The 13,675-nt window shown below is 36.8% G+C and overlaps 1 protein-coding gene across 8 annotated transcripts in view; it reads left to right on the top strand.

The window, feature by feature from the left end:
- Positions 1–13,675, top strand: part of CHRDL1 (chordin like 1) — a 127,205-nt gene that overhangs the window by 20,006 nt on the left and 93,524 nt on the right. For all 8 annotated transcript variants that reach the window (XM_061136335.1, XM_061136333.1, XM_061136332.1 and 5 more), the window contains exon 3: positions 12,290–12,402. In XM_061136335.1, coding sequence (XP_060992318.1) covers positions 12,290–12,402 — 113 coding nt within the window. The remainder of the gene's footprint in view (positions 1–12,289; positions 12,403–13,675) is intronic.

The following is a 13,675-nucleotide window of genomic DNA, read 5'->3' as shown; positions in this document are numbered from 1 at the left end:
AATGGAAAAGATAAACAAAGACACTAGGCAGATTTTAGCCTCTGACACCATGACTACAAAAAACAGTAAAACTAGCCTAACTCCTAGATAGATTAACGTTAAGACCTCACACTAACGCTCCATTTACCTCAGTTACTGTTACTCGGTACATCATGTCTGACTTTCAATAAAAAATTACTGGGCATGCTAAAAGGCAAAAAAATAAAATCAATCTGAAAAGACAAATCAAGCATCAGAACCAGGCTCAGATATGGCATATATTTTGAAATTATCAGACTTGGAGTTTAAAATAAATAAGATTAATGTGTTGAGAACTCTAATGAAAAAAGGAGGCAAAATGTAAGCATATATGGGCAATGTAAAAAGAGATGAAAAATAAGAATCAAAAGGAAATGTGAGAAGTCAAAAACACTGTAACAAAAATGAAGAATGCTTTTGATGAACTCATCAGCACACTGGACATGATTGAAGAAAGAATAAGTCATCTAAAGATATGGCAAGGGGCTCCCCTTGTGGCTCAGTGGTAAAGAATCTGCCTGCCAATCCAGGAGACACGGATTTAATCCCTGATCTGGGAAAATGCCACAGATTTTTTTTCCAGCATCTGGGAAAATGCTGCAGAGCAAGCAACTAAGCCCGTGTGTCACAACTATTGAGCCTCTGTTCTAGAGCCTGGGAACTGCAGCTACTGAGCCCATATGCCACAGCTGCTGAAGCCCACATGCCCAAGGGCCCATGCTCTGCAGCAAGAGAAGCCACAGCAATGAGAAACCCACATATTGCAACAAAGAGTAGCTCCCTGCTTGTCACAACTAGAAGAAAGCCCTTGCAGCAATGAAGACCTAGCACAGCCATAAATAAATAAATAAATAAAGCATGCCAAGGGAAATGTCCCAAACTGAAAATGTGATCAAATTCAATAGAATATTCAAGAACTGTGGGAATATTACAAAAAGTGTAACATGTATGTAATAGGAATGACAGAAGGAGATGAGAGAAAGGAAAAGGAAATAATGAATTAAGTAATAATGGCTGAGAATTTTTCAAAAGCAATGACAGACACCAAAGCATGAATCCAAAAAGCCCAGAGAACACAAAGCAGGATACATATGAGAAAACTTATACCTAGGCATATCATATTTAAACTGCAGAAAATCAAAGACAAAGAGAACATCTTGAAAGAGGAAAAACACATTACATGTAGAGGAACAAGGATAAGAATTGCGTACAATTTCTCTTTAGAAACCATGCAAGCAGGAAGAGAGTGGAATGAAGCACTTAAATTGTTGAAAGAAAAAAATCCATCAACCTACAATTCTGTATCCAGCAAAACTATGCTTCAAAAGTGAATGAGAAATATTTTCTCAGACAAACAGAAATTGAAGGAATTTTTCACCAATTGACCTGCCTCACAAGAAATGTTAAAAGAAATTCTTTAAGAAAAATGAAAATAACATCAGAAACTCATATCTATATAAAGAAGGGAAGAGTGTTAAAGAAGGAATAAATGAAGGTAAAGTGAAATCTTTTATTTTTCTTATTCTTAACCTAACAGAATAAAGTTTGTTCAAAATAATAATAGCAGTGGTGTACTGAATAATTATAGTTTATGGAAAAGTGAATGACAGTGATTTTATAAAGGATGGGAGAGAGGAATTTGGAATACTCTACTACAAAGTACCTGCAGTGCCTGTGAAGCAGTATAGTGTTATTTGAAAGTGGATTTGCTGCTGCTAAGTCTCTTCAGTCGTGTCCAACCCTGTGTGACCCCATAGACAGAAGCCCACCAGGCTCCTCTGTCCCTGGGATTCTCCAGGCAAGAACACTGGAGTGGGTTGCCATTTCCTTCTCCAATGCATGAAAGTGAGAAGTGAAAGGGAAGTCGCTCAGTCGTGTTCGACTCTTAGCAACCCCATGGACTGCAGCCTACCACTCTCCTCCATCCATGGGATTTTCCAGGCAAGAGTACTGGAGTGGGGTGCCATTTAGATTTGTGTAAATGTGTATTGTAAACTCTATGACTACTGCTAATTAAAAAGATGAGTATAATTGATATACTAAGAAAGAGAGAAAATAGAATAATAGGAAATGCTGAAATAAAGCCATAGAAAGCAGAGAAAGAGTGAAATACACACACATAAGAAAAAAATCAAGGAAAATGAATAGAAAATAATTACAGATATTGTCAGCATTAATCCAGCTGTATCAATAATCACTTTAAATGTGAATGGTCTGTATACACCAATTAAAAAACAGACTATCCAAGTGGATTATAAAAAAACAAGACCCAACTATATGTTGTCTACACACTTTAAATGTAAAGATACATATAGATTAAAAGTAAAAGGATGCTAAAAAAAATATCCTCCAATTAAAAATAAACATTTTAAAAAGTAAAGGGATGGAGAAAGACATAACATGCTAACACACTAATCAGATGAAAGTAGGAGTAACTATATTAATTTTAGACAGAGCAGACTTCAGAGCAAGGAAAATTATGTGTATACCTAACAGAGCATCAAAATATGTGATGCAAAAATGGATAGTACTGCAAGAAGATACAGAGAAGTCTACTATTTTAATTAGAGTGTTTAAAACTCCTCTATTAGTAATCAACAGATCCAGCAGGCAGAAATTTAATAATGGTATAGTTGAACTGAACTACACCATCAGTCAATGGAATCTAATTGTCATCTGCAGAGTATTTCATCCAACAGCAGCAGAATACACATTCTTCTTCAGCTCAATGGAACATTCACCAAGATGGACCATATTCATGGGTCATAAAACACATCTTAACAAAACTTATAAGAATATAAATTATATCAGTATGCTCTCAGAACATAGTAGAATTAGACTGAAAAATCAATAGCAGAAAGATACCTGTAAAAATATCAAAATATTTAGAGATTAAACAATATACTTCCAAATAGCGCATAGGCCAAAGAAGTCTCAAGTGAAGTTTAAACACATTTTGGATTATATGAAAATAAAAATATAATGTATAAAAATTCTAAGCAGTGCTTAGAGGGAAATTTATAGCTTAGAATTAATATATTAGGAAAAAAGACAATATCAATACTCTCAGCTTCCACCTTGAAGTCACTAAAGTGAAGTCACTCAGTCATGTCCAACTCTTTGTGACCCCATGGACTGTAGCCTACCAGGTTCCTCCATCCATGGGATTTTCCAGGCAAGAATACTGGAGTGGGTTGCCATTTCCTTCGGAAACTAGAAAAAGAAGAGTAAATCAAACCCAAAGTAAGCAGAAGAAAAGAAGTTATAAAAAATTAAAGCAGAAATCAATGAAAGTTATACTAGGAAAACAAAAGAGAAAAATCAATGAAACCAAAGTCTGGTTCTTTGAAAAGATCAATAAAATAGATAAACCTCTAGTCAGATTAACTAAAAAAGAAGGCACAAATTACTAATTTCAGAAATGAAAAAAAGGCCATCACTATCACCAGAACTGTCATAAAAATATTATGCACAATTCCATGCCAATAATATGATAACTTAGGGAACACCTTACCAATATCTGGGAAGATACAACCAACCAAAACTCACACAAAACAAAATAGGCAATCTGAATAGGCTTATGTCTGTTAAAGAAATTAATACTCTTTCAAAACAGAAAGCACCATGCCAAGATAATAAATTGGTGAATTCTGCCAAACATTTAAGGACATAATACCAGTACTCTACAACCAGTTTCAGAAGATGTAAGCAGAGAGAGAGCACTCCCTAATTCATTCTGTGAGTCCAATCTTACCCTAATACCAAAACCAGGCAAAGACATTGTAAGAAAGGAACTACAGATTAATATCTCCCATGCAAAAATCCTCAACAAAATACTAGCAAATTGAATCCAGCAATGTAGTAAAAATCCAGTCAAGTGGGATTTTTTTCCAGGCTGTTTCATCATTCAAAAATCAATTAATGTAATCCATCACATCAGTAGGCTAAAAAAGAAAAGCTGCACGATTATATCAATACATGCAGAAAAATCATTTGACAAAAGTCAACACTATACAGTGAATGAGAATAGAGGGAAGACTTCTTCAACTTCATAAAGAACATCTATAAAAAAAAATCTACAGCTAATACAACACTTAACGGAGAGAAGCTATATGTTTTGGCCTAAGATCAAGAACAAGGCAATGGTGGTGTTTCTCACCATTCCTACTCAGTGTTGTATTGGAAGTCCTAACTAATGAAGTCAGATGGGAAATGGAAATAAAGTGTATACATATTTGGAAGGAAGAAATGAAACTACCTTTGCTAGCAGATGACATGATTATTTTAAAATCCCAAAGAATCAACCAAAAAAACCCTCCTAAAATTAATGAGCCATTAGAGTAAGGTTTAAAGGTATGGAGTTAATATATGAAAGTCAATTGCTTTCCTATATACCGTTAATGAACAATTGGAATTTATAATTAAAAACACAACACCATTTACATTAGCACCAGAAAATGAAATACTTAGGTATAAATTTAGCAAAATGTATATAAAATCTATATGAGGAAAACTATAAAACTCTCAGGAAGGATATCAAATAACTGGAAAGAGACTCCATGTTCATGGATAGAAAGACTCAATATTGTTAAGATACTAGTAGTTCATGACTTGATCTATAGATTCAATACCATTCAAAATCCCAGCAGTTTACCTTGTGGACATCAAGGAATGCGAAGTCAAGTGGGCCTTAGGAGGCATCACTACAAACAAAGCTAGTGGAGGTGATGGAATTCCAGTTGAGCTATCTCAAATCCTAAAAGATAATGCTGTGAAAGTGTTGCACTCAATATGCCAGCAAATTTGGAAAACTCATTCCAATCCCAAAGAAAGGCAATGTCAAAGAATGCTCAAACTACCGCACAATTCTACTCATGCTAGCTACACATGTTAGCAAATTAATGCTCAAAATTCTCCAAGCCAGGCTTCAGCAGTATGTGAACTGTGAACTTCCAGATGTTCAAGCTGGATTTAGAAAAGGCAGAGGAACCAGAGATGAAATTGCCAACATCTGCTGGATCATTGAAAAAGCATGAGAGTTCCAGAAAATCATCTACTTCTGCTTTATTGACTATGCCAAAGCCTTTGACTGTGTGGATCACAACAAACTGTAGAAAATTCTGAAAGAGATGGGAATACCAGACCACCCGACCTGCCTCCTGAGAAATCTGTATGCAGGTCAAGAAGCAACAGTTAGAACTGGACATGGAACAACAGACTGGTTCCAAATCGGGAAAGGAGTACATCAAGGCTGTATATTGTCACCCTGCTTATTTAACTTATATGCAGAGTACATCATGAGAAATGCTGGGATGGATGAAGCACAAGCTGGAATCAAGATTGCCAGGAGAATATCAATAACCTCAGATATGCAGATGTTTGACACCACCCTTATGGCAGAAAGTGAATAACTAAAGAGCCTCTTGATGAAAGTGAAAGAGGAAAGTGAAAAAGTTGGCTTAAAGCTCAACATTCAGAAAACAAAGATCATGGTATCTGGTCCCATCACTTCATGGCAAATAGATGGGAAACAGTGGAAAGTGACAGACTTTATTTTGGGGGTGCTCCAAAATCACTGCAGATGGTGACTGCAGCCATGAAATTAAAAAACACTTGCTCCTTGGGAGAAAAGTTATGACGAACCTAGACAGCATATTAAAAAGCAGAGATATTACTTTGCCAACAAAGGTCTGTCTAGTCAAAGCTATGGATGTGAGAGTTGGACTATTAAGAAAGCTGAGCACTGAAGAATTGATGCTCTTGAACTGTGGTGTTGGAGAAAACTCTTGAGAGTCCCTTGGACTGCAAGGAGATCCAACCAATCCATCCTAAGGGAATCGGTCCTGAACATTCATTGGAAGGACTGATGCTGAAGCTGAAACTCCAATACTTTGGCCACCTGATGCAAAGAACTGACACATTAGAAAAGATCCTGATGCTGGGAAAGATTGAATGCGGGAAGAGAAGGGGACGAGACAGGATGAGGTGGTTGGATGGCATCACCGACTCAATGGATATGAGTTTGAGTAAACTCTGGGAGTTGGTGATGGACAGGGAGGCCTGGCATGCTGCAGTCCATGGGGTCTCAAAGAGTCGGCCAGGACTGAGTGACTGAACTGAACTGAACTGAACTTACCTTGTGGAAATTAACAGTTAACTCTAAAGTTTATATGGAAAGGTCTGAATCAGAATTGCCAACACAATGTTGAAGAACCTCAACAAAGTTAGAGAACTGATGCTACCCAACTTCAAGACTTGCTATAAAGCTATAGTACTTAACACAATGTGATATTGTTGAAAGAATAGACAAATGGAACAGTGCAGCATAATAGAATGCCCAGAAATAGACCCACACAAATATAGTCAACTGATCTTTGACAAAAGGAACAAAGACAGTTCATTGGAAAAAGGATAATCTTTTCAACAAATGGTGCTGAAACAACTAGACATATGCATGCAAAAAAATGACCATTAAAAAAACTTATAAAATGGATTACAGATCTAAATGTAAAATGCAAAACTATAATACTTCCAGAAAATAACAAAGGAGAAAATCTAGGTGACCTTGGGTTTAGTAATGAGTTTTCAGATACACCAAAAGTATGCTCCGTGCAAGAAAAAAAAAAAAGATCAATGAATTGGACTTCATTACAAGTAAAAAATTCTGCTATGCAAAAGATACTGTTAAGAGAGTTAAAAGACAAGCCACAGACTGAAGGAAAATATTTGCAAAATGCATGTCTGATAGAGGACTTGTATTGAAATATACAAATAACTCTTAAAGCTCAACAGTAAGAAAATAAACAACCCAATTAATAAATGGTCAAAAGAACTAAACAGATAGTGCACCAAAGAAGATACATGGGTGGCAAATAAGTATATGAAAAGATGCTCAATATTAAATATCATTAGGGAATTGGAAATTAAAACAACAAATGAGATACCACTACACACCTGTTAGAATGGCTAATACCCAAAATACAGACAACACCAAAATACTGATAAGAATGTGGAGCAGTAAGAACTTTCATTCATTGCTGATGGAAATGCAAGATAGTATAGTCACTTTGGAAGACAGTTTGGCAGTTTCTTAAAGAGCTAGATATAGTCTTACTCTAAACCCAGCAATCATACTCCCAGGTATCATGCAAATGAATTTTCAGTTCATTTCATTTTCAAAAATTGGAAGCAACCAAGTTGTCCTTCCCTGGTGGCTCAAACGATAAAGAATCTGCCTGCAATGTGGGAGGCCTGGATTCAGTCCCTGGGTTGGGAAGGCCCCCTGGAGAAGGGCATGGCAACCCACTCCAGTAATCTTGCCTGGAGAATCCCATGGACAGAGGAGCCTGGCAGGCTATAATCCACGGGGTCACAAAGCATCAGATGTGACTGAATGACTAAGCACAGCAGCATTATGTCCTTCAATAGGTGAGTTGAGGAACAAGGTGTACATCCAAACAGTGGGATATTATTCAATGATAAATGAGCTGTCAAGCCATGAAAAAGCTTAGAGGAATCTTAAATGTATATTGCTAGGTGAAAGAAGCCAGTCTAAAAAGTCTGCGTACCCTATGATTCCAGCTACATGACATCTTGGAAAAGACAAAACTACAGAGACAGTAGAAAGTCAGTGGTTTTTAGGAGTTGTGGGAGTGGAGGGGAGTAAAGATGAATAGGCAGGGTATGGGCATATTTAGGGCAGTGAAACTGTTCTGTATGATACTGTAATGGCGATAAATGTCATTTATACATTTGTCATAACACATAGAACTATACAGAGTATGCTCTCATGTAAACTATGTAGTTAATATATCAAGTATTGGTTCATTAATTTTAACAAATGTACTACACTAATGCAAGATGTTAATGCCAAGAAAAAGTGGGGGTGATGTGAAGAGGGGAAATATGAGCACTTTGTGTACTTTCTACTTAGTTTTTTGATAAACCTAAAACTGCTCTAAGAAATAAAGCCTATTAATTTAAAAACAGGAAAATAAAGATTAGAGGACTATTACCAGAACGTTAAAAGTGGTTGTGTTATGGGCTTTCCTGGTGTCCAGTGGTTAAGAATCTGCCTTGCAGTTCAGGAGACATGGGTTCGATCCTTGGTCCAGGAAGATCCCACATGCTGTGGGGCAATTAGGTCCATATGCCTTAACTACTGAGCCAGCACACCCTAGAGCCCATGCTCCAAAAGAAGAGAGTAGCCAGTGCTCGCTGCAACTGGAGAAAGCCCATGCACAGCAATGAAGACCCAACACAGCCAAAAAATAAAATGAGTGAATAAGTAAATAAATTTTTTTTAAAAGTGGTTGTCTTCTGGTGGTAGAATTATATATGATTTTTCTTTCCTCTATATGTTTCTTTTTAATTGTCTTATTATCGTGTAATTCACATGGAGCAAAATCACCATTTTAAATACACCTAAAGCTAGTACAATGCTATATATTAATTTTATCTCAATTGTAAAAGTTAAAAAATAAATAAAATTTAAAAATTCACCATTTTTTCATCCTCCTCCAGGGGATCTTCCCAACCCAGAGAGTACAGTTTTGTGAGTTTTGACTAATGGTACCACCATAATCAAGATATAAGCTCCATCACTCTCAAAATTTACTCTGTATCCCTTTATAGTAAAATCCTTCCCCCACCCTAGTCCTTGGCAACTACTGATCTTTTTTCTGTCCCTTGTCCAGATTAAAAATAATTAATTGTAATCATGCAGTATGTAGTGCTTCCCTGGTGGCTTAGATGGTAAAGAATCTGCATGCAATTCGGGAGACCTGGGTTCAATCCCTGAGTTGGGAAGATCCCCTGGAGAAAGGCATGGCAGTCCACTCCAGTATTCTTGCCTGGAGAATCCTCATGGACAGAGGAGCCTGGTGGGCTACAGTTCACAGGGTTGCAACGAGTCGGACACGACTGAGCGACCAACACACATAGAGTATGTAGACTTTGAATCTGGCTTTTTTCGTCTAGCATAATGCCTTTGAGGGTCATCCACGTTTAACTGTATCAGTCTTTCTTTATATTGCTGAGTAATATTCTTTGATTTGCATGTCTTAAAATTCATCAGTTGAAGGACGTTTATGTTGCTCTCACGTTTTTCAGACTGAATAAATCCATTTTAAACATATAGTACAGATTTTGGTTTGAATATATGTTTTGTTTTAGTTGGAAAAATACCTAGGTGTGGGATTGCTGAGTGGTATAGTTAAGGGTGTATTTAACTTTAGAAGAAACTGCCAAGTTGTTTTACAACAGTATTGTATAAGGTGAGCTATAGTTGCTTCATTTCCTCACCAGCACTGAGTATATTCAGATTTTTTGCATTTATCCATTCTAATAAGTCAGTCCTCATGGTTTCAATTTTCATTATATGTCCTCATGGTTTCAATATTTCATTTCCCTGATGACTAATGATGTGTGTGACATTTGTGAATCTTCCTTTGTGAAGTGTCTATTCAAATTTTAATCCCATTTTTGAATTGGGTTGTTAGTTTCCTTATTCTTAAGTTTTGAGATTTTTTTTATATTTTCTGGATGTGCTTGTGCTCAGTCACTCACTCATGTCTGACTCTTTGCAACTCCAGGGACTGTAGCCCACTAGGCTCCTCTGTCCATGAAATTTCCCAGGCAAGAATACTGGAGTGGGTTGCCATTTCCTCTTCCAGAGGACCTTCCCAACCCAGAGATCAAACCCACGTCTCTTACGTCTCCTGCATTCGCAGGTGGATTCTTTACCACTACTCCACCTGGGAAACTGTATTTTGGATGAAAGTCCTTTATCAGAAATGTGATTTGCAAATAATTTCTTCTAGTTGGTGGCTTTCCTTTTTATTCTCTCAACATTTTTCAAAAGCAGAAGTTCAAAAGCAGAATTTTGATGAATTCCTATTTTACAAAATTTCTTTTATGAATTGTACTTTTGGTGTTATATCTAAGAACTCTTCACCTAACCTAAGATCACAACTATAGTCCCCTGTATTTCCTTTTAAAAGTTTTAAAGTATTGGGGTTTACATTAAAGTGTGTCTGTGATCCGTCTTGAGTTAATTTTTGTAGATGGTATGAGATATAAAGTTCATATTATTTTATGTTTTGCATATGATTGTCCAAATAGTCCAGCAGCATTTGTTGAAAGGCTATTGTTTCTCCATTGAATGGCCATTGCATCTTTGTTGAAAATCAATAGACCCGTAAATGTGGGTCTCTTCTCTGTTTGTTGACTCTTCATTCTATTCCATTGGCATATTTATCTAACCTTTTTCCAACACCACACTGACTTGAAAACCATAGTTTTATATTGCTTTGAAATCACATAGTGTGTATCTTCCAACAGCTTTCTCTTTCAAAATTGTTTTGGTCATGCTGCTTTCTTTGCCTTTCTTTAGAAGATGTAGAACTCTTCAGATTATTTATCTTTCCTTGAGTAAGCTTTGGTAATTGTGTCTTTCAAATAATTCATCCATCTCATCTAAGATATTAAGCTAACTGGTGTAAAGTTATTCATAATGTCTCCCTTTTATTCTTTTAATATCTGTAGAATCTATAATGAAGACTTCTCTTTTGTCCCTATATTAGTAATTTGCATCTTCTGTCTTTGTTAACAATCTTGCTAGAAGTTTATCAATTTTATTGATTGTCTTAGAAAACCAGGTTTTGGTTTCATTGATTTTTTTCTATTGATTTTTGTCTTCAATTTCACTGACTTCTGTTTTTATTATTCATTCCTTCTATTTTCTTTTGGTTTATTTTATCCCACTTTTGCTAGTTTCGTAAGGCATTGATTTGAGACTGTTCCACTTTTCTACTGTAGGTACTTATAAATTTCAACTGTAGTTACTTATAAATTTCTCTTTAAGTACTTCGTTAGTTGAATTGACTAATTTTGATATGCTATGTTTCATTTTCTTTTAGTACAAAATACTTTCGAATTTCCCTTCAGTAACAGGCTGTTTATTAATTTTGTTGTTATTTAGTCGCTTAGTCATGTCTGACTGTTTTGCAACCCATGGACTGTAGCCTGCCAGGCTCCTCTGTCCATGAGACTTCCCAGGCAGAATACTGGCGTGGGTTGCAATTTCCTTCTCCAGGGCATCTTACCGACCCAGAGATAGAATCCATGTCTCATGCACTGGCAGTCGGATTCTTTAATGCTGAACCACCAGGGAAGCCTGTCCATGGGATTACCAGCATATTAAAAATGGTTTCTTCTTGGGCTTGAATTGTGTGTATGGAATATTTCTTTTTTTTTCCATATACTTTTATGGGGTTTTTTTTCTGTGTTTTTGTGTGTTTTCCAGTTTTCTACACTGATTAGAAAATAATCATTTATTACAAAATATCACTCTACATTTTGTAGCACTTTATAATTGACTTTATAATTTCCTTCTCTGGAGAAGGAAATGGCAACCCACTCCAGTATTCTTGCTTGGAGAATTCCATGGACAGACAAGCCTGGCAGCCTACAGTCCATGGGATCACAAAGAGTCGGACATAGCTGACCGCCTAAGCACATATAATTGACAAAGAACTTTATCTAATTTTCCCACATTTGCTTGAGAAACATGTAATCCATATTTCATAGATGTTGAAAATTGAGATTGACTGAGTCAAATAACTTGCTCAATGCTACACAACTAAAGCTAATTAGGATTCAGACCCAGGTTTTCTGATTCCCAGTTTATCGTCCTGAAGAAGTTGGAAATAAAGATTTGAAAAGTAAATTGGAATTTATCTTGTGAGAAGCTGGAAAGAATCACAGAGGGTCTTTGGGGCAGTAAGCAACTTGAGGCATTTATCTCAGTGTAGTTTTAGTTTGAATCTCTGATAACTAATGAGGTTGAACAGTTTTTCTGATTTATTGCCTGCTCTCATTTCTTCTCTAAATTGCTTCTCATGGCTTTAGATCATTTTTCTATTGGATTGATTGGTACTTTATTTACTGATTTGAATGATTAGAAAATGTTTCAGATATTAATACTGTATTTATATTAATACTTTATTTGTTGGAAATATCTTCTCCCTGTTTCTTGCTTATCTGGCTTTTCTTTTCAATTTTGATCATCAGTGCCAACCTTACTGGGTCATTGTAAAATCAAATAAGGAAAGCATATAAAACACTGAGCCCATTTCGTAGGGGTTCTGTAATTATTGTCTATGCCTCTTTTCTTGATGTACACTAAAATGGATGGAACCTGTGATTGCTCTGGATTTTGTCATTGGTCCATGTTTTCTAACCAGCATATTCTCCATCTCCTTCCTCACAGATTCAGAGACATATTGTGTGTTTCAAGACAAGAAGTACAGAGTGGGTGAGAGATGGCATCCTTACCTGGAACCTTATGGGTTGGTTTACTGCGTGAACTGTATCTGCTCTGAGGTACAGTCCCCAATGGCATGTGATTTCCGCTTTGCTCCTCAGCAGGCAGACATGCTCTCAAGTGCCTAGATGTCCTGGGAGCATGAGTGATTAAAAACCTAAAAGAAGTTAGGAGGCAGATTGCAAGGAAAAATACACATCTCATGTCTTTTTCTTCTATTGCTTTTTGGCTTGATTTTCATGGGATCTCAACTGAGTATTTGCTGTAGATAGATACTTAAGCAGTCTCTTAGCCGAAAGATATAGGACATGGAAAAAGTAGAGTGCAGGAAAAAGCTCAATATAATGCCTGGATCATAAGACAATATCATTTTTTAATATCATTTTCAAGACTGGCCGTTAGCCAGGAGATTAGGACAGATTATAAACTGGTTCACTGGGAGAATGTATTTTATATGGTTTCAGTGAATGACTATAATTACTAATAGGATTGAGGTGGTGAAACCTTGGCTTGTATCTGGTGAGGATTAGAGTCCTCTTGGCTTGGCCTTGGCTCCTGTCCAGTCACTCAAAGAGGCATTTGGATAGCTTTGCAGTAGACAAAGCAGGTAGTCCCATGGCCGTGACCCAGGACCACAGCTACGGACCATCTTTCTGAACAAGCCTCTTCTGTCATACGCTAAGCGAGGGTTTCTCAGCCTCTACACTCTTGACATTTAGGAACAGATAATTTCTTGTTGTGGGGAGCTGTCCTGTGTATTGTGAGATATTTAACAGCACCCCTGGCCTCTATCCACTAGAAGCCAGTAGCATCCATCCTAGTTGTGGCAACCAAAAATATCTCAGGACGTGCTCAAGGTTACTTGGAGAGCAAAGTGGTTCCTGGTGGAGAACCAATGCACTAGGCCAACTGGGGAAAGAGACTTTATACTTGGCCTTGAGGATTGAGAATTCTGAACATATAGAAAGAATTTTCAAGACCTGCCTCTCACTTGAGAGCTCATGGAACAACTAAAACCCCTCACTAGTGCCCAGGAGTCCTCACTTACAAGCCTGATTCTTTTGCCATTTGAACAGAAGATTGGGCTTTCAGAATTTTGAGCATGTGGAAACCTAACCTTTAGGCAACATCAGGTAGTCTTAAGAAACTGCAGGGCTCTAGAATCAAGACAGACCAAGTTTCCAACCCTGACTCTGCCACTTCTGAGCTGTGTTATATTAAGCAAGTTATTTAACCTCTCTGAGATTCCTTCAGCTTCTTCTTCTTTAAAATGGTATAGTGGTATTACCTATTTCATAGGATTATGACAAGGGTTAAATTTACTAATCTGTC

The sequence above is a fragment of the Dama dama genome, chromosome X (assembly GCF_033118175.1).
Source record: "Dama dama isolate Ldn47 chromosome X, ASM3311817v1, whole genome shotgun sequence".
NCBI classification, from domain to species: Eukaryota; Metazoa; Chordata; class Mammalia; order Artiodactyla; family Cervidae; genus Dama; species Dama dama.
The sequence above is the reverse complement of the archived record's forward strand: the minus strand, read 5'-3'. Positions and strand labels throughout refer to the sequence as shown.